Below are 21,126 nucleotides of genomic sequence, written 5' to 3'. Positions count from 1 at the left end.
GCTTTCACATATTTACCTACTGGAAATCATTCAAGGGCATTCCTCTCATCTCTCTGTTTAGTACCCCGCCTAGAAACTTATAGGTGATTCTTTGAGACAATGCACTTGCAGCCTGATTTGTTGAATCAATGCTAAATTCTATGTGTCCATGGCATTCATGAAAGAGAAGTTAGTGAATCTCTGCAGCCTAATAGACCTCACACCATCCCTCACCATAACCTGTACTCCTGCTGTAATAATTCTTTCCTTAATTATTCTTATTTATTTGTTTTTCTTGCTATCCTTATCCACAGGAAGGAGTTACAACTTTTTTTCCCCCCCACAGTGAGTTTTGTTCTGTCAGTGATTGAAAGCAGGTTACTACCATGACTTCTTTCACTCTGCAGTTGTAAGAAAGGGAGTAATCCCTGATCACAGCTGTAGTGACCTCTCTTCTGGAATATGTTTTGTTATTATGTCCATGAGAAGAAAGGTGGTGAGACCTTAAGGAAGTGTAGAACTCTTCCTACCTTGCTGTCAGGGCAGCTTGGATAAGTCCGTGCTCATTTTGGTGAACTTCTTCTGAGGTATCTAGCTGCATACCCAAGGCATTTGAGTCAGCAGCCAAGAGGACAGGCAGTGGGATGGTGACTGGTACTTAAAATCTCTCTTGGTATTCTCCAGAAGCTTTAAGGTATGTCCCTGGATGAGTAGAGCATGGAATACAATGGTCCTGTATAAAAGACCTAGCCAACGTTCTTATGGGCATTGCCTGTCATTCCTACATAAAGTGGTACTTAAAATCTCTCTTGGTATTCTCCAGAAGCTTTAAGGTTACTGCAGGTATGTCCCTGGATGAGCAGAGCATGGAATACAATGGTCCTGTATAAATAAAAGACCTAGCCAACGTTCTTATGAGCATTGCCTGTCATTCCTACATATGCCAATGACTGAAAACATGGCAATGTATGTGTACCAAAAGTCAGTGGGGACTGCTTTTTTCCAAATACTCTTTACGTACTGTAAAAGGAAATTTCTGGTCCTCAACCTTTCCTTGAAGAGAAGTGTGTATAAACAGAGAGGCTTTTAATAGTCTTATAACTTTATCCAATATTAAAAAGTCCTGTAATGTCAGCTGAAAAGTGGATTTAAGCGTGTTTAAAAACTGCTTCTCAGCAGAAACTGTCTATAGAGTATGGGTTCTCTAGTACAACCTGAATTTGTTTATAATACCAAAATTTTTAATTAATTAAGAGCAAGTACTTTTTTCTTTGCTTTGATTGTTTTGATCTCAAATGTGCAAACTGACCACCATATGCAAACTCATGAATGCATGGACTTAATTTTGGTGTTGCTTACACCAACAAATGGAACGTGTGACTTGCATCAGTTTGGGTCAGACTGCAGGAGGCCATATGTGTTTATTTTAGCAGTTATAGATGGTTATATTTACCTCATTGCAATGACTCGCTTTGGTTTCTATTGACAAAACCATGACCTAAGAGAATGTTTGCAGAGACAAGAACAGATGTTTCCAGGCTGCTTGCCACAGAGGGGAAAAATAGCCAGTGTTTGCTTGTAAGCTGGGGTTGGCTGTGCCATTTTTCCAATGAGTAATTAGGAATAGTAGTTATTAGTTGCTGAAGATCCTGACTTGATAACAAAAGAATCTGCTTGGAGATGCCTTTTTGTAGAGTCTGATCTATAGAGTAGAATGAAAGACAATTGCTGTAATCACTGAAACCAATTCTACCCTGTCACACTTTTTTGAAGAACCTTAATGACCAAGGAGAACCTAAAAGCTTAATGAAATAGATGATCCATGGACATTTTCTCCTCTTCTCTGCAGGCATGTTGATTTCAAATTAAGCTGAAAACTTTTACTGGACGCTTTTATGAAATTGTAAAGCAATATGAATGTTTTGGAGTAAGTTTCATGATTTTTTTTTCCCCCTCTGAAGTTGTAAGATCACCTTCTGAATCATACATGCTAAAATCCAACTTCTTTCAGACTAACAAAGAAGAGGGGACAAAAGTGTCATCGACTATTGGCAGAGTTGGCAATCTGGGAGGGTTTTGAGCAATGTGTTTGTGAAGTTGTGTCTGTGCCCATAATTTTAATGGGCAAGGAAAAATTTATTTCAGCTACCTGGGAGCAGCAGTGTGGGATGTGTGGCATCTGAGGATTTGGAAATAGAGTTTTGGAAAGGCAAAGGAAGAGTGAGCCTGCTTTGGGAGAGACAACTCCTGTGTGTAGTGATTCCCTTGGATTCAACATGGATGGGAGGCCCCTCGCAGTCACAGCAGAGAGATGAGAGAGGCCCAGTGGTCTCCCACACTGGCACACAGCCCTCAGTGGGCAATGCCAGCCCTTTGTCCTCTGCAAAGGCTTGGGTCTTGGAGTAAGGAGTTGGTCTTGCTCCATTATGAGATGATGATTTGTGAAGAGAAAAATTTTACATGATTTGAAGAGATGTGGCTTTAACATCTGTGTATGCAAGGGCCTTCCAGATAGAAACAGCAATGAACTACAGGGTATATGACATAAATGAGCTCTATTTTGGGTTTTGAAAACATGCAATGCAGTACTTTCCTGGCTCAGTCAAAAGCCACTACACAATGTGTCATTGAATGTCATGAATAAAGGGAGAGCTGAGCATGACTTAAAACACCAAGGAAGTTGGAAGGAATATACTGTATCAGTTTACCAACAGGGAATTTTTAAATATATTAGATATGGAGGCATCTCCTGCTTTCCCACTTTCATGATCTACTTACTGCAAGCTTGGTAAGATGTATTCCTGGAGATATCTCGGGGATTTTTTTTCTGTTGCTTTTTTTAAGAGCAAGTGTTATGTTGATCTGTTAAGTGTCACGCCACTGCCGCTGACTGGATGAAATACCATATGGGCAGTTCATGGGTTTGCTGGTTCCACCTGCTGGCTGAACTGGTGGTGATGACCTGTCAGTCAAGGGGAGTTGAATGAGTAATCTGAAGAAGAGATTTTATTATAATTCCTGTCTGAGGTATGGGGATAGTGTCTTGACTTCAAGCTACGAACTTTCTATCTCATTTTTTATTAACTTCCATTTCATTAAATTCAGTTTAAAAATGCAATTTCTTAAACAGGATGGTAATGCCTAATCACAAGGGAATTTTTAGCAAGAAAAGGACATCAAACCTTTTTGAAAATAAGAAGATGAAGAAGTTAACCCAGTGATGTGCAAGCACTGCTGCCTGCTCATTGCTTCTGGAGCTTCCCTTGGGGTGGGAGCCACCCCCCACTAGAGCTAACACAGACAACTGCATGGCATTCATGAAGGCCGGGAGAAAGATGACCCCTCACCCTGGGAATATACCCTAGAAACTTCCCTAAAAAGGGAAAAGGGGAGGAACTCGGAGTTAGACTTAGCTCTGGATACTCCATGGATACCAAAGAAAGGCTGAAGGAGAGAGGAGCAAATGGCTTTCATTGGTGTGGGTTGTAGGGTTGAGATTTAGGGTTAAAATTCAGGGGAACATGGGCATGGGATTCCAGTTAAAGCTGGATCCCACAACAGCTGTGGGACTAGAAGAAAGCTTACATGCAAGCAAATGCTGTTTGCTAGGGATGACTAATGCCAGAATTAGTGTTGGAGTTACTGTTTGGATTTGGGATTTTGGGTGCTCTAGTGCTTATTTCCTTGTTTGAATCTGAGCAGACTGACTGTTGACGTTTGACTCCTGTAGAAGTAAATTGTTTTTGATTAGTTTTGTTAGGAGTGGGCTATGATTAAGTCCAAGTTTAAGATAACAAAGTGTCTGAGATATTGTTTTTTATCGTTTCGTTTCTCACTATGTTGTCAGAGCACATGGAGAAGATTAGCAGCTGGTTCTGTGGAGGTGAGTGGTGTTTAAAGGTCTTTAAAGGTACCCTTTAGCTTCTTTGAAGATTCATCTCCTCAGGATACTTAAAGAGTGCATGGCTGCATTAACCGCCTTCTGCTGGGAAAACTTTATCCCTCATTTTTCTGCCAAAGAAATTAGAAGAGGTGTCTAAGGGAACATAATGGTGCTGTTACCCTTCTTTCTGCTCTAGGCAGTCGTTGCTGTCCGCCAGAGGTTCAGTCTAGCCTGCTAGTGACAAACTTGGGAAAGGAACAAATACTGTGTGAATCACAGAAGGCTACAGTTTTACTCCAAGATAAAACAGTGACAGGATATTGGTGCATGAATAGGTCCTACAGATATCCATTTGACATGTGCTTCTTAGCACAGTTTTGTTGTGTATTGATTAGTTTTCTCCCAGGCATGGTCTGGGCACAGTTCAGGAGAAGAACATGTACCATGACCAGAAGCAGTTTGGATATTTCCACTGTTTTTGGGAAAGGGATTTAACGTTGGGGACAGGGGGTGTTCTGTTCCACTTGGCCTTAGAGCCAAAGATTCACTTGCCTGAATTATTTAGTAACACAGAGGAAGCCAAATTGACTCATGACAAACAAGCCAATAACTGGGTCTGAGGGGTCATCCTGAGGAACACCTTATGGGGGAGGTAATTCTTGTATCAATTGTAGAGATGCCACTCATCTGCAAATATTATTTTATTTTCTCTTTTAAAAGCAGTGATGTTTTAAAGGATTTGTTTGCAGGCAGATCAATCCAATTTTCCTTGTTGTGGTTGATGTCATGTCTGTGATTGTGGGAACTCAGCAGCACTTGCAGGTACACTGCAAGAGATTACCATGCTGCCAGTAGTTTTCATGGAGCATTGCTGTACCAGAAATGGTTGATTACACAGGAGAAAGAAGTGCAGAGCAGTTGTTCAGTGTTTAGATAATGCTAGACAGAACACAATCCTGATTGCCTCAAAATACTGCCCCTGAAAATATTACAGCTTCCTCCTATGGTAATTTTTTTGGTGATTTTTATAAGCCCAAGATTTTTTAGATGCATCTAGTATTTTGTCCATTTGAAAAGAGATGACACTTCATCTTTCACTGAGATACTTCAGGCTCATTCTCATACCAAATCTATTTTCTTTCCTGCTATATGAACCTGTAACATAGGTTATGCAATTAGGAGGAAAGTGTTTGCAGAAACAATAAGGAAAACCTGATAAATGAAATCTACTATACACAGTCGTGCTGATGGTATTCCAATAAACACAAACATATTTTTGTGTGCCCAGTTTTAAAGATAAAGAGTAAAATAATTTATGGCCAAAGCTGGTTTTCCTTCCTTGTGGCATTTATATATATATAATACTGAGCACACCAAAATTATGTTAAGGGAGCATTGCTGTCATAAAGTAGAGTGCTAAAAAGGCAATGTTATAGTTAGTGTTGTAGTTATAATATTATAGTTTACAGGCTTTTTGTTCAGTAACTGGGTCCCTCTGTGAATGTGCTGTATACAGTCTTTATGCAATTAGGAGCACTTTTTAGGGTGAATGTTTGGTTTTAGGAAGGGAATTTGCTTTCAAGACAAATGCAGTGAGATTTATATCACATCTGTTATTATCTAAGTGGAGCTTTGTCTTGCAAAGGAGATTTGTCTTACAGAGTGCACAGTTTGGGCAGCCTTCAATTTAGGACTGGATGCAAAATACTTTTCCAATTGTTGCCCTGTAATTTTTTTCTGGTTTTCTTTTTTTTTCTTTTTTTCTCTGTATGCTATTTAAACCTTGCTTGGAAGACAAAATTGGTAATTTCCTTGTGGGAATTGTTATTCTGCTCTTTCATTGTAGTTTCTAAGTGCCTCAGAAATGTTAATGTATCGTTAGCATTTCTGAGGAGGTGATGTGATATATCCACTTTATAAAGCAGAAGTGAAGGCTGGTGGTTGAAACACAGGTCTGAGAGTGTTTGCTAATTTGGGGGCTGCACTCAATGACCTGATTTCTTGGACTAATGCATTCACAGGATCAAGGCTTTCAGCTTTCTCTGTTGTTGATTTCAGTGAGCATTCAGGAGCACTGCAATTTGGGTCTCAGGGTTTGAAATGAAGACTGAAGATATAAGGAATACTCATTTAGTGCCCAGCTGAGTCAAGATTTAGTAAATGGCTGTCCTAGCAGCACAGAAGATCTGTGAAGCAGAGGGTAGCATACAGGACTTTCTGACAGGATGATGCTCATTTCCAATTGTCTAGAGGCTCTTTCTTCTGATTCTACTGTGCCTTTGAATATCTGTAACGAATGACAGAGTGCTCCACTGAGTGATGTTCTTTCTAGCTGCCCTTGTGATCTTCAGGAAACATACCTGACAAGTTAGAAAACAGATTATTTATTTAAAGAGGCTATTGAGAGAAAACAGTCCAAGATGTTCCAACTCTGACAGCCTATCCAAGGTTTTCCTTGTTATCGTACAAAACAGAATAGTCTATACATGCATTTTAAAAGTGCCCTTATTTTGTTTTACAGTAGTCATCTGATGACAGTAACTAAGTCAATATCTTCCTTCAGCTTAATACGTACTTTTCTACTTGAAAGCCGCTCATCTTTGCTCAAAACTGGTTTGTAGTGTTGTCCCAGTGATGTTAGTTTACTATACTGGACGGTGTTGCTGAGAATGTAAAACTATCCCATTAGCCTGTTTGCAATATAAAATAGGCTTCTGCATTTTACAAGCTTATGCAGTGTAGTAAGAATTTGGCAAGTGTAAAGGAAAAAGGTGTTAAGGAGAGCTGGCAGCTCCTTAAAGAAATGATATTAAGTGCAAACTCTTCCAATAAGGAAGAAAGTTAAGGCAGTGCAGTGGAAGACCAGCATAGCTAAACTGCCAGTTCTTCATGGCTCCTGAAGAGAAGTTGTTTTTTTACAGATTGGAAAGTAGGTCAGATTTCCAAGAAAAAGGATAAAAAAAATAGCATATAGCGGCAATAAAATCAGAAATAGTGAGGCACAAAATGATACTGAAGTATCCAGGTGTGTAAAAGGTTGTAAGAATTCATTTTCATACTACATGCACTGTAGTAATGAAAGAAGGACTGAAAGGAAAGGTCAGAGGATAAAAGGGATCAACAGATGGCATTGGGATGGCCAAAATCATTGGTGTGTTTGGGTGTCTGCCAGTAAAATGGATACAGTTCTTCTGATAACATGGGGAACTGTTTGCTGCTGCAGTATCCAGAAGATCTCACAAGCACAAATTAATGTCTCTGTACCTCCTGGTAACCAGAGAAGTGTAGACCTTCTGCCCACATCCACCAATCTTAGAGTGTTTTTTCTGGAGGACATTGCTGTACAATGCCTGAAACGCGTTTTGGAACAATCCACTGTTGGAAAGGAAGGGAGGAGCACAGGGTGTCTTCTTTGAAGTATTGTTCTGAAATTTTTAAAATTATGGATTTATTGGCACTGAGTATGCTAACAATTTATGTAGAAAGCTGGTAAGGATGAAAAAGGCTATGAAAGAAAGGGCTAAAACTCGAGGTGGTGTTATTCAGTTGCACAAATAATCTTGAAGGGAATGGTCATAGTTCAAAGAGACAGGTTCTACATATGGCTCTGGGGAGAAACCAGCTTTAAGGAGAAAGGCCGGGGAATAATTTCCTAGGGAGTGATTGTTCAGAAAGAAGTCTGAAAGTTGAAGGGAACCACAAACCAGTTCATAAGTACAGTGTAATATTCCAGGGTGAATAGAGCTTGCAGAATGTCCTGGGGCAGGGGGGAATCCTTTCTTGCCTGGAGTACCTTGTTGGGTCAGAGGGACTGTACCATAAGAAGTAAATCAGCAAGACTATGCAGAGGAACAGTACCAACACTGAGAAGACAGTCCTAGGTAGCATAACTGATAAGTGTGTATTGAGTGAAATGGTGTTATGTGGAGTAGATGACTGCAATATGCCTGGACAGCACAAAGACCCAAGTTTCAGCAAGAATGAGAGAGGTTGTGATACCACAGTAAAAGTAGTGCAGCACTCAAAGAGTTTGAGTGGGGAGGTTATTGAATCTCTGTTATTGGAGATCTTCAGGAACAATTAGGAAACATCTTCTGACATAGTATAAGATACAGTATTTTGTGCTGTAAGGCTGGACATCTTCTGATTCTTCTTCCAGTCAGAAGTGTGTTTTCTGATGTGCTTTCTCTTTTGTCTTTTATATCCTTTTACTCCTTGGTGAATACCACTGTTTTCTAGACAAGAATTTCTTAGATGGCAGGGAAGATTTAGTACATTCACAGTAGTCATTTTGGTACAGAACTTCATGGAATAGTGCTTTAAGCTACTATATTTGACTAACTGCTGCAGCTGTAGGAGTCACAGGCCATGACTTCTTAGTGAGTGTGTTCCTTATAAACAGAGTAAGGACTGGGACTTGCTTTATAATCAACATATTTTCTGAAGACTTTTAAAATGCATGTAACAGTCTGACATACCAGCTGTCACCAGAAATTGTGTCCCCCACCAACACCAGCATGCTGTGCGTTGGCACTCATGTCACACGGAGAGGGAGTGTTGACAAGTCCTCTTGCCAGTCACCTTAGAAAGATAGGGAAGAAGCCAGGGTTCAGTGAAGGCGATCTCAGGAGAACGCCAGGAACATCAGAACCAGAGCAGTCTGAGAGAGGAGTTGGTCCAGGACTTTTGAAGCTCAAGAAAAAATGAGTGCAGCAAAAGAGAAATTTTCTCCAGCCTCATCCGTGTTTAGCTTGGTGTTTGGGACTGATTTGAACCTCTCTTCGTGGGACAGCAGTGCAATGCCATTCCTGAGCAGTCTTCCCAAGTTCCAGAGTCTTGAGTAGCTATAGTTTCATTTGTGTTAAAATTGAATTATGTTTTCTTTCAACTTAGAAGCCGAACTTGATATCCAAGCCAATGCTTGATAGCATCCTTTGTCTTCGTGATGACAGATGGAAGTACGTGCGGAGCCTTCTGACCCCAGCCTTCAGCGATACCAAACTGAAAGAGGTAAGGTGTAGACATTGCTGCTTTCATAATTTAGAAGACTTGTGCAGACATCTGCTTTATGTAGGTCCATATTAAGGATAGGTAAAACCTGCTACTTTGTGCCACTTTATTTAGACCTGAAGAGCACATGCTGCAGAGCTTCCATATGGCATGGTTCAGATCATAGACTAGTGAAAATCCAAATAACTCATCTGAGGATATGATTCTTTGTCTTCTTCTGTTTAAGTCAGTTTGTCCAGGAAGGTGTAGCATACTCAAGAAGGACCCTGACCCCTTCCTCTCCTTTGCCCTATTAGGAGTAAGCTTAACTCCGGGAAAGGTTATTGCTCCCAGTTGGAACATAAGCTTTTCTTGATGTGCAGAGTCAGCAACTCTCATGTTAACACAGGAACTGCTGTCAGTCTATTTTCATTTCTCCATCTCCTTCCCTTTCCCTCCTTTTATTCTTTAATCCTTTCATATAATAAAATAAGTCACTGGAACAGAATGTCATTGCCAGATAAATACCTCTGACTGAAAATAAATGTCTCTGTGCTGACCTGCTGCTAATTTCCTATAAATGTATCAGCATTTGCTCAGCCATGGGAACCCATTACCCAGTAACAAAGTCCTGTTCCAGTGATACGATATCTCTTAATTAAATGTATATAGATGATTGACTGGCTAAAGTCTTCTTTCAAGGAGAACTACAAAAAACAACCCCCCAACAAAAAAAACAAAAACAAAAAAAAATCACCACTTCCTTTTTATGTTTTATTCTGAAAGGGAATCATGCCTCACTCTGGTGCCCAGTCCTGGGTTGTAAAATTTTCCACTGGGCAGACGCTTGTGTTGTTTTGACATGCCGCTGTCGAAATCCACAGTAACATCTAAATGTGTCTGGCTCTCCCGGCTCCATAGACAGCGGTCGCCTAGCAACGCCGGCTGTCACCTCCTTATTATGGTAAATTCTAATTGGCCGCGAGCCTGGCGGAGATGCTGATTAATCACGACTGACAATGCCATTGGTTATGCGCCCTGACATTTGCTCTGTCACCAACTCCATCACGAAATTTCAGCAAGGCAAGGGTGTTTAAATATGCAAGCGATTAGTTGCACATGGCGTGGTGGGGAGAGGAGAGTTTTGCATTTTGCTGGCGGAAATTAATCCTGCCTTACTGCGGGTCATCGGCTCTTTGCTCGTGGACTAACAAAAGATAACGCTGCACTCCCCTCAATTTGTGGAGAGCAACCTCTGCCGGCACCTGCCAGGCAGGCTTGGCTGAGGAGCACGGTGAGGGCAGGAGAGTGGAGCCTCAGGGATCCTGCTTTGGGGCTGGGCATGCACGGCTTTGCAGGGTCTGGCTGATCCAACTGGGCTGGGAGGAGAAGTCGTGGCACTCCCTTTGCACGGCTTGTTGGTGGAGGTGGACTGCAGGAATAATGGCTAACAAAAGATAACACTGCACTCCCCTCAATTTGTGGAGAGCAACCTCTGCCGGCACCTGCCAGGCAGGCTTGGCTGAGGAGCACGGTGAGGGTAGGAGAGTGGAGCCTCAGGGATCCTGCTTTGGGGCTGGGCATGCACGGCTTTGCAGGGTCTGGCTGATCCAACTGGGCTGGGAGGAGAAGTCGTGGCGCTCCGTTTGGTGGAGGTGGACTGCAGGAATAATGGTAGGAGGTAAAATGGAGGTCTGGCCAGTGCCTGGTAGCTGTCTTGCATGCAAAGATTGAGATATTTATTTTTAGCCCGATAATCAGCTTTGCCCATGCTGCCTCTTCCAAGCTCTGTGGGAAGGCATGTGACTCTGCATGGGCTTAGGGTGACCTGGAAATTGTCACTTTCTCCTCCCATTCAACAGCAAGTGGGAAAAAGAGGAGTGGGTCAGGTCTCTCTGAAAGGTTCAGCTTTGCTTTTCTCCCCCACGCTTTCCCCAGAAGTCTGTCCATCCCTACACAGACAGACACTTGCAGTAAGCCTGTGAGAGATTAGGAACCTCTGTTGAACGGATGTGCTCCTCAGGCTTGCATTTCATTTTCTACCCAAATATGTTAGCAATACTAGGATTTGAGGTTAATGCAACTTAAGTCCTTGCCCATGTGCTTTTTCTGCTGTTGCTTAATTTAGAAGCCATACCGACACTTCACAAAGGAAATCAATGCTCATTAATTATGATCTCACTTTTTAACTCTCCCATATTTGGTACTCTCTCAGAACCTCTACAGCAGCATGGAAACAAAAATACCATGTTCTGGTATTGGCCATACTACAGAGTATCCAGCATTATCTGCATGACATCCTGTTTATAATAAACCCTTCCTCTCTGCTTTGAATTACAAACACAAATTTGGTACTAATTTATTACATAAGAAACTAGATATGCTATTTTATACATATTTATAAATATTTCTAGGACATTCCTTATTTCTCCTTCCAAGATATCAATTCCTTTGACAAAATCCCACACCAAAGTCTTCCACTCTGTTCAATCTGGATGACTGCCTTAGCTTTGTTCCTCTATGCAGACTCCACAGTGACACTGCAGAGACTGCAGACCTCATGAGTGTCTTTGGAGAGTGGTTCCCCTTGAGTGCTGCAGCCCCTAGTGCCACTCCAAACATAGACTTGTCTGTCTTGGATGATCTAAAAGAATTGGGAGCTGTTAGCCTGTGACAGAGCAACAAATGTTAACAACTCCTTGTGCTCCCCATACAAGGACAGAGGGTTCAGAAACACAGGTTCCTGGTATCTCTGTTTCAGAAACTCAAGAAAGGACTGTTTCAGGGCTATCAATGAGAAGTTTCAGCACGAATGAGAAGTGAGAAGCCACTTTGGCCTGGCTGCTGGAGGACAAGGCTCAAGACAGAGCTAATGTGTGTTGCTAAGATTTAACCTGCAGTGCTCCACAGAGGCACCTGGGGCTGCGGGCAGAGGCGAGCTTTGCCCTTGTCACATCAGAGAAGCAGTGTAATGTCACTGAGAAGTTCACTGAGCTTGAGGAATTTCCCTGTAGTATGGCAAATATCTCCAACAGCCAGCCAGCAAATGATGAAGAGTTGATTCCAGAAATTTTGAATTTTTTCAAAGTTACAGGAAATGAACTGAAACAGAGGTTATAGAGTTGCTGGGTAGCCAATATAGTGATTTCTGTGTGTCTGCAGAGAGTTGTTTTAGTAACATTTTCCAAGAGTTTCTGACATCTTCTCCAGCTTTCTCTTTTCTCAATTTGTCTTTAAAAGCTGTGCACCGTTTCACTGTTGCTTTTATGGATTTCTATGTGTTGGGTGTTCTCCCTTTTTAATGCTCTTTTTCTATCAAGCATGTAAGGATTACTAAAGGAGTCCACGCCAGCTGAAGGAAGATTTGGCTGGATAGCATTGAACACAAATACTATATTCACTATGGTGAATAAAGCAATAGACTCACAAGCTTGATCCTGCAGTAAGATTGGGGAGCACCCATGTGAGATGCCACTGGAGTTGGTAGCAGATCTAATGATAAGCTCTTTCCAGTAAGACCCCTGAATGAACCCCATAATGCCATTGCTTTGGGAGCACTAAGAATGAGAAATGAGAGACAGGAGGCAGGAAAGCCAAGAAATCAGTTCCAGCTCTGCCATTGACTGCCTGTGGGTGATCTGAGAGAAGCTACTTAAATTCTCTGCACATGAAACAACTTCTGTCTGTTAAGTGGGAGCAACACCAGTCACTGAAAGTTGGTCCAAGATCTAATTCATTTGGAATTGGTGAATTATAAAATCTAGAGTCTCTAAGTAATAGTAACATTTCCCAGTGTTCTTGTCATGCTCTCCTCAGCTGTTATGTATTGAAACAAGCTGACATGTTAGTGATCTTGCTGTACCAACCTTGATTCCCTATTTAGTATTTCTTATTTTGTTCCTCTTCTTTTTGCTATGGTGCCTATGATGATCCTGCAGTTTTGGACCACTTGTCCGACTTGATAAATAGCTTTACTCTCTTTTACAGCCAACACCAGCAGAAAACCTATTGATTTTTATTTATTTTGATGGTGCTGCAGTAGTCTTGTCATCTCCTATCAGTATGCCAGGGATCCTTTCCTCCATTAACAAACCATTTAAACAAAACAGAATACAAAAATTAAAGAAGAGAGCACAGCTTAATGTAGCATTGTCCTAAATAACCTGTAGACTTTGTGTTGAGGCATTTCTTTCAAACAAAGGGAGACATAAAGCAGAACTTGTAATAACATGGCAGAACAGTGCAGAAAAATCCTCTAGAGTCACTCTCAGGTGTGTAGATCTTTCATATCCCACTAGGACATAAGATCTGACAGTCCAACCATTAAGGCTTCCTTTGCTGTTAGTCTGTGCACATTGGTCAAAGGCATTTTGGGAGTGTCTGGAAACTGCTGTCACTGCTGGACCAAGCAAGTGTGTTCACAAAAGGCAAAACAAATCACTGATGTAAAAACTGGTACGTGAAATGTGCATAAACTTGAGATACAGGCCAGTATCTTGTTGAGCTGCTCATTTTGTTAAGTTGTGCCCAGGAATAGCACAGCTGCACTCTCAAGTGATGGAAACAAATCCTCTCGCAAAACATCTTTCTGACACTCTGCTCTTTTTTCTGGTTTTATTCAGGGACTTGAAATCTGGAAGAGAAGCAATTCTTGTGTTAGGGATGTATTCTTTCCCCTTCTCCCTCCTTTCTGTTTCATAACATTTGTGGGACAAGAGGCCCAACATGACTTCTGCTTGCTGTCTGTGAACAGTAAAGTCTCCAATGTGTCTGCCTACAGTGAATATGATCCAGCCTTCTAGCTTTTAGTTTGGATGCTAATAATAAGGGGAATAATAATACCGATGAATACTGAGGGCCACATCTAACTAGAGGAATGTGACTCTGATGCCTTTGAATAGTGCAAAGATCCACGTGCACTGTGCATATGCAGAATCAGAAGCTAATTGTTGTTATGTGCCAAATAGCATATTGGCAGGATTTATACAGCAAAGCCCCTGGCATCATGAAAACCCTAACCCCAAATGCTCTTCTTTGGCAGAAAGAAAGAAATTTGGACTCTGGGCTACTCTTGCTATTAGATAACTGTCAGATCAAATATTTACAGGGACCATATTGTTTAGATTTTTCTTCATCCTGTTACTCTCAGCCAATCTGAACACAAAGCAGCTGGGGCTTATTTACCCACCAAGAACTGAATCTCAGGCAGGTTATGCAGGTTTTGTGTTCTGACTGGCAAATCAGAATGTATAGGAAGTAACTGATACCCAAGGCAGTGTAGATCAACATGTCAAGTTTCTATGCTTGGTATAGTTCCTCTCCCCTGACACTACTTTATTTTGTTTGACAATCGGACAAAGATTTTGAGGTGTTACGAGACTTGAGAATGTTTCAGTCTGTGGTCTTTGTAGTTTGCAATCTTGCACTAATTTATGTCCCCCAGGGGAATAAAAAACCCAAACCCAGCCTAGGATTCCAGAGTAGATATCCCCTGTAGCTTTCATATACAAATAATTGTCTTATTGACATGAATCTGTTATTATCATGCTAACAGTAAATCAAATCCATGTGACCCCCTCCCTGTTTTCCTGGTTAGATTCACTAATAAAAATACCTCATGGCTAGGAAAGAATTGCAACAGTATTTCTAAAGGCTGGTGGAATGTGCAAAGTGCAGAGGTGCTGTGGGATGCCCTGGCCAGACGTACGTGCCCCTGATGTCTCTGCCAGCTGTTGAAAAGTGATAGGAACCAGCTGGCTGGTTACAGATCTGGTGATGTGATGAAGAATAAGAGAGAAAATAAGGCAATAAAAGGAAAATCTGAAATGATCACCATCTGTTTCAGAAACATCATACCTGTTAAAAAACTGATTTTCATTTTGTTCTCCTTGGCTGGTTCAGTTCAATGGGGGGGCCTAGACCCAGAGGTTATGAAGTATTTCACCTTGGTTCAATCTGTTGAACAGAGATGTATTAATTTGGTTGAAGCTTCTTTTGAGAAGAATCATGCTGCAGGGGACCTTCTTTGGAAAGCCAAAAGGTGAAGAAGGTTGCCACATAACTGCAGTGTGCACCTCCCAAAAGTTAACAGCCGCTTTTACCAAACACTAATCTGGCACCAGAGTTGTCTTGTGAGACTGTGGCAAAGCCCAAATCCACATGGCTTTGCAATGTAATTTCTCTCATATAGGCATGGGACCTCGAGAGCAGCTAGACACATTCTTGAGTCAGACTTGTGCCTCTGGAAAACATATTGGATGCTCCCGCGCTGGCCTTTTGACTGCGTGTAGTCTTGCCCATGTGTTAAGATGGCAGAGTGCCTGTGCACAAAGTGTTATGCCAGTTTCACAGAGGTAGAAGTGCCAAGCAAAATGGACTTGGCTGGGCAGGCTGCATAGCTCTCAGAGTGTGCTGCGAGGCTGCAGTAAGTCTTTTTTTGTAACCAGAATGTCAGAGGAGTGGGATAAGTCTGTTCTCATGTTTGTTGATATCCGTATGCTGAAGGAGGTAGTTCAGGAAGGAAAGACAAGTTTCTGTGTGTACATTGCTGATGCTTGTACACATAGTTGTTGAGGCAAGACTCTGGTATTAAGTTGTAGGCTGCTCTTGGTAGTCTATATGGGAAAGAGCTTTAGGATATAATTCCTTTTGCTTCATGGCTGGATTGCTGCTACCCCCTTCCTCTGTCTCCCCATTTGGTGTAATCAGGAAAGTGTCTGATTCCTCATATGCAGGAAGCTAAAGAGACAGAAAGTGAGACTTTAATGAGGCCCTGATATTTGCCTGTGCTATGGTTTCCCTGAGAACCTAAAGAAGAGAGTGTTGCCCTGCTGGCTACAGCCAAGATGTGGTTCAGTCTACCTGGCCAGCATGTGTCAGTGACTGGAAAGAACCCTTAGATGAATAAATTCACATAAATGTCCATTTAATGGCATCACCACTTGAGAAAAACCTTTCCTCCTGTATCAATAGCAGTTTGCCCTCAGCAGCTTGTAGTGGTATCCAGAGTAATTTTCTAGTTACAGGTTAAGTCCCTCAAACTGAGAGATGGCAGGATAGAACTGATGCCAGTGCCTTTACAGGACTTTGGAAAGCATTATGCCTTCTGCCCTGGAGCATATGTAACCTAAATGCAATGCAGTGCAAATAAAGAACATGATAAATCATTGTTTGGGATGATTAAACAGCGAGGGGGACATTTTTGCCTGATAGGTCTCTGTGTATGTAGCCACAGTGGGGCAAGGACCATTGGTCAGGTAGGTGACACAGCATTTAGGCCCAGAGCTGAAGAAGGGTATGATATGTAGCCACAGTGGGGCAAGGACCATTGGTCAGGTAGGTGACACAGCCTCTTGCATTTAGGCCCAGAGCTGGAGAAGGACATCCCTGTCATGTGTAGGTTTATTTTGAGCAGAAAGTGCCAACATTTCATCTTAACTATGCATAAGTGCCTAGCAACATCTGCAAAGGAACCTGAGAGCTCTATCCCATATATCAGATAAAAATAATTAAAACTAAATTTTTTGGGGTGTTTTTTTCTTAACATTTTAATGCCTTTTCACAATTCAATATGTTCCTTTCCAGATGACACCACTGATAAACCAGACCTGTGACATCCTGCTGTGTAACTTGAAAGTCTATGCAGATTCTGGGAAAGGTTTTGATATCCAGAGGTATGTTCTACATGCCAAAAATTAGTAGCAGATTATTTTAAAAAGGGGGAAGAAAAGGTCAATAGCAGCAGTTATTCAAAATTCACACTTACTGTAGAAAAGATTTTTTTTTTCCTCCCTCACTTTAAAAAATGGAGATCATAGTTTAATGGAGGGTGTGTCTGATAAAAGCCTTTTCTTCCTGGGACAGCCATTGCATACTTGAAAAGTAATTTTGGTAAAGCATCTAATGTATTTCTGGCAGTTATTTAATAAAGTTTTAACAGCTGGAAGGACAAAGGAAGGCTGTATCAGTCCCTGTCCAGTCTGTTCTCTGCAGGCTGCCAATAATGTACAAATATAGGAATTGGTCTAGTATAAAATATATCTAGTCCATCACTCTTTTGCCTTTTTTTTTTTTAAATGAGGTTTTTTTGAGCACTTAATTATTCTTACCACATTCTTCATAACCCCCTCTCATTGCATGCTAGCTTTTGGGGAAGCAACAGGATCAGTACTCCAGATAAAAATGCACCATTGATTTATCAAATGACATTTTAATATTTTCTGTATTGTACTTTCTCTCATTTGTTATGCATTTAATATCCGATTATCTTTTCTGTTGCTCTTGCATCAGAGGCCTTCACTGAACTCTTCACCACACTGTCTAGTTCCTTCTCTGAGTAGATGCATTTTCTCTAAGATCCTGGGTAGTAGTTCAACTGCATTTTTTCTAACAGGCACTATTTTTGCTTCATTTTGCTTACACTTCATTTGCTGGGTTGGTCAGTGCCCTCTGAAGTTCTTAATGATTTTCCCAAACTGAAGCAGCACAAATAATATTGTTTCATCAAAAGAAATGGATATTTAGCCACAATTTATTTATCTTTTCTCAAGTACATGTGCACATGCAAGTATGTGTGTGTGTGTGCACAGAGATCTCTCTAATAAACAGCTGAAGAGATGCTGTGAAACCTTAAAATATATTATACTTAGCCTAGTGCTGTGATGAAAATTGACCTTTTCAGTCCTTCCAGTCTTTTCCATTTTTCCATTTGTCCTTTGTCTTTGAGTGGTCTTTTAGCTATTGATCCATTATTGGGTTTCACCTCTCAAGAGACACTTTGGAAAAGACCCTTTGAAAGTATAAATGAATGATGTTGACTGTCTCGGAACATGATATTTCCAGTTGTTTTACCATACTACCATTTCAGCAGGTTTGACGTATTTATAAATGTGATTCTCATTCCACTGCAGTTTTACAGAATTGCCTTGGGAGCTGTTTTTTTGGATTAAAAGACCTATCTGTAACCTCCTATGACCTTAGTTGTCTTTAGCTGTTTTGTGTTTTGCCAACAAATCAAAATTTAGTTTTTAAGGTTGTTTTATTTTTCAGTACCTTGGAGAGGTAGATGATTGAGTCCTTCTGAAATTATTGTTTTATAGCAATGTCCCCTCCTTTTAACATTTTAACTTTCTAATGCTTTTTATGTGTATGTATGTATAAGAGTTGAAGACAAAAATAAGTGAGTTTTGCATTATTGTCATTATCTTTCAAATCTTCTCTGGTGTGATCAGAGAAGATTGTCATTTAGAAATACTGATTCACATAATATATGCAGGATATAATGGGCCTGGCTCCTGTTCTTCCCTTCATACATGCTCACTCAGATTGAAACACCAGAGATTGATATTAGCCTTTTGTAAGCATGGAAGTATAGACATTGCTTACTTCACCACAGATTAGAAGACTCAAATTCCAAGAATATTTCACATTCTCAGTCCACCCATCTCAAAACTTAATAGAGCTGCTAAAGCCTACTAGGAAAATGAAGATGGTAAGACAACTGGATAGATGGTGAGATGTGCAGGGAGGCATTTAGTAAGTGCTGATGTTTCTAGATCATGGTCCACAGATCATTTGGAGTTCTCAAAGCACTGGCAGCTCCTCTGCACAGATACAGATTTCACATGGTGTCAGTTTCTCTTGGTTTTGTCCACAGAGTTACATTACAAAGGAGGTATGAAGAAGAAGAAGAAGGAAATCCTTAAGGATCTTAATTTTATCTGAGAACCTCTTGTCTCTGAGAGTTTAGACTGGACTGGAAATAAGTGTGGTTTTTGCAGTTAAAAATGAGAAAGGAATGATCGCATTTATTAAGGTGCATACTAAGAAAATGTTTATGCATCTCTGATGTGTTACATTTGATTTCTAGGTCATAACAAATTAAATTGTTTTTAATAAAATTTTAGTGGAACTACTGAGCTGTATGAAAATATGTTCACTTTGTAGGTGTGGAAAAAGTGATCATTACCAAGCATCACCATTTGTCAGAATGATGGAAACATCTCTTGTTGGCAAAGCTCAAATCTAAAAGCAAAAGGAAACTCAGTGGCAAAAATTAATGCTGTGTGATGTTCATAGAAGCAGGATATTAATGGATATTTGATTTGTAGATAATAATTGATCATTCTTCAATTAAATGCAGGTGTTACAACTGCTTTACCTTGGATGTCGTTGGTAGCGTAGCTTTTGGAACTGAGGTGGATTCTCAGAAGAATCCTGATGACCCCTTTGTTAAGAATTGCAGAACATTCTTTGAAATGTCTTTGTTTAAGCCTCTTCTCATTCTAATCCGTGAGTATAGTCTACATCTGCTTACTTTCTTGTGGTAATTTCATAAAAGTCATTCTAAAATTGCAAAATTGCTTCATGCTGAAGCCAGAGTAGGAAGTATTATAGCTGACACATTATTTCAGAGGGATTCAGAATGCAACCCACAGGCCACTTCTACCCTTGAAATTTCCACCATATGCTCTACAGGTCTTGTCACCATTAATGAAACTTACTCCAGAAACGGAGAGTCCAGGAACACTCCTGGTTCATCTGACAGGGTGAATGCTCCAGGTTCATCTGACAGAGAAGTTTCTGGGTCCTGAGTTTCTACAGTACTTGTTTTTATACACTTCTCACTGAAACAGAGTAATTGCCCTTTGGGACCCAAGTGTAAAGTTTTTGTGCACTTGATTTGTTTAGTAGAGATTGAAATCTCACCCATTAACAACCCACTGAAGAAAAGAGGTGGAAGAGTATAAACAGATTGTGTAAGTACTGCCAAGTCTTTTTTGAACACTGTCCACAGCCTGGTTGATGGCTCTGAAGGATAAAAATCACAAGTGTCCTGAAGAGAATGCATTTACTTTAGATTAATAGTTAGGCAATGCAAGAGTGGGGTATAAAACCATGTAGTTCTAGGGCATGAAAGCTTGGGCTTCATGGTGGTGATGATCTTGATAATTCAAGAGCACTAAGAATCACAGCTGAGAAAGCCACAGCATAATCAAGGTTTTTGAGGTTTTATCATCTTGGTATCTAGACCTGCACACAGTAATATCAGGTGGCACTGTGGCAAAGTTTCCTGTGCCCATCTGATCCTGCTGGCATTACAGATTGCACCTGTACTCTCAGCAAAACAACTGTTTCCTTCTGGAGTTGTGTATCCAAATTGCCCTGGGGTTAGTGTTTAACCTGATTGCAAAATGTGATTTGTCACCAATTTCTTAAGGGACAGAAAGGTGCCCCTATACATCTAAGAGCAGTGTGTCCTTCATCAAAGAAAAGTTTCTGTAGTGTTTGGAGTTGAATTCCTTGATTCATCTCTTTCTGCTCATTCATTAATGTGGTGAGAGTTTCCACAATGTAGTTGCCCTGTTGGCAGGACAGGTTTTTTCCAATGATTGATTTGTTAGTCTTAAGTTGTTCATAAGTTAATGAGGGGTTTATTAGAATGTAAGACTTCACTCAGTTTTTTAGGTTGTGACTATAAAAGTATGGACTGGAGAGCATCCTTTTGATAATATCCCACTTCCTGAGTCTGTGGCCTGTTTAGAGAAGCAAAATAAATAGAATCACACAATAGTCTGTGTTGGAAGAGACCTTAAAAATTCATCTAGTCCATTACCCTGTAATGAGCAGGGATGTCTTCAAGCAGGTCAGTTTGCTCAGAACCCCGTCCATCCTGACCTTGAACGTTCCCAGGGATGGGGCATCCACCACCTCTCTGGGCAACCTGTGCCCCTGTTTGACAAGCTTAATTGTAAATAACTTCTTCCTTATATCTAATCTGAATTTGCTCTCTTTTAGTTTTGTCCTGTTGCAAGAGGCCCTGCTAAAGAGCCCCATCCTTTGTATAGGTCCCTAAGGGATGGGGCCTGTAAACAGGAATGAAAACAGGAATGAAAAATACCCAATTTCACATGTTGGTGCCACGAGCTGCTAGGCCAGTTCAAGATCCCCCGCTTTCCCTATGTAATTGTCTGGACAGGTAGGGGAATAATGCTCCCCTTTATTGTAGTGGCTTTGTGACACCAAAAATCTGAACCACAGTCCTGAGGCATTGTGGAAACAAGCTTGGAAGGCATCTGTCTGGAAAGGGAATCCTGGCCAGCAGGACATCTCCAAAAGGGAATCCTCTTTTTCTTCCACCCTCACAGGTTGCTAAAGGGAGAGGAAGAGAGGAAAAATCAGTTTTCTTCAAAGGAACACATCCCACTTGATAAGTTTTATAATATTAAGGAAGAGTAAGTGGGACTATTATATATGCTCGCAGTCTGATTCAATGT

The 21,126-nt window shown here is 40.9% G+C and overlaps 1 protein-coding gene across 4 annotated transcripts in view; it reads left to right on the top strand.

Annotated features, from left to right (window-relative positions):
* The window catches only part of TBXAS1 (thromboxane A synthase 1), a 230,748-nt gene that overhangs the window by 121,660 nt on the left and 87,962 nt on the right, over positions 1–21,126 (top strand). For all 4 annotated transcript variants that reach the window (XM_039708347.1, XM_039708349.1, XM_039708348.1 and 1 more), the window contains 3 exons: positions 8,756–8,872; positions 16,436–16,524; positions 18,993–19,141. In XM_039708347.1, the coding sequence (XP_039564281.1) occupies positions 8,756–8,872; positions 16,436–16,524; positions 18,993–19,141 (355 nt within the window). The remainder of the gene's footprint in view (positions 1–8,755; positions 8,873–16,435; positions 16,525–18,992; positions 19,142–21,126) is intronic.

Source organism: Passer montanus, unplaced genomic scaffold, assembly GCF_014805655.1.
Source record: "Passer montanus isolate IOZ18808 unplaced genomic scaffold, ASM1480565v1 scaffold20, whole genome shotgun sequence".
Lineage (NCBI taxonomy): Eukaryota > Metazoa > Chordata > Aves > Passeriformes > Passeridae > Passer > Passer montanus.
This window is presented reverse-complemented; position numbering and strand designations above follow the sequence as displayed.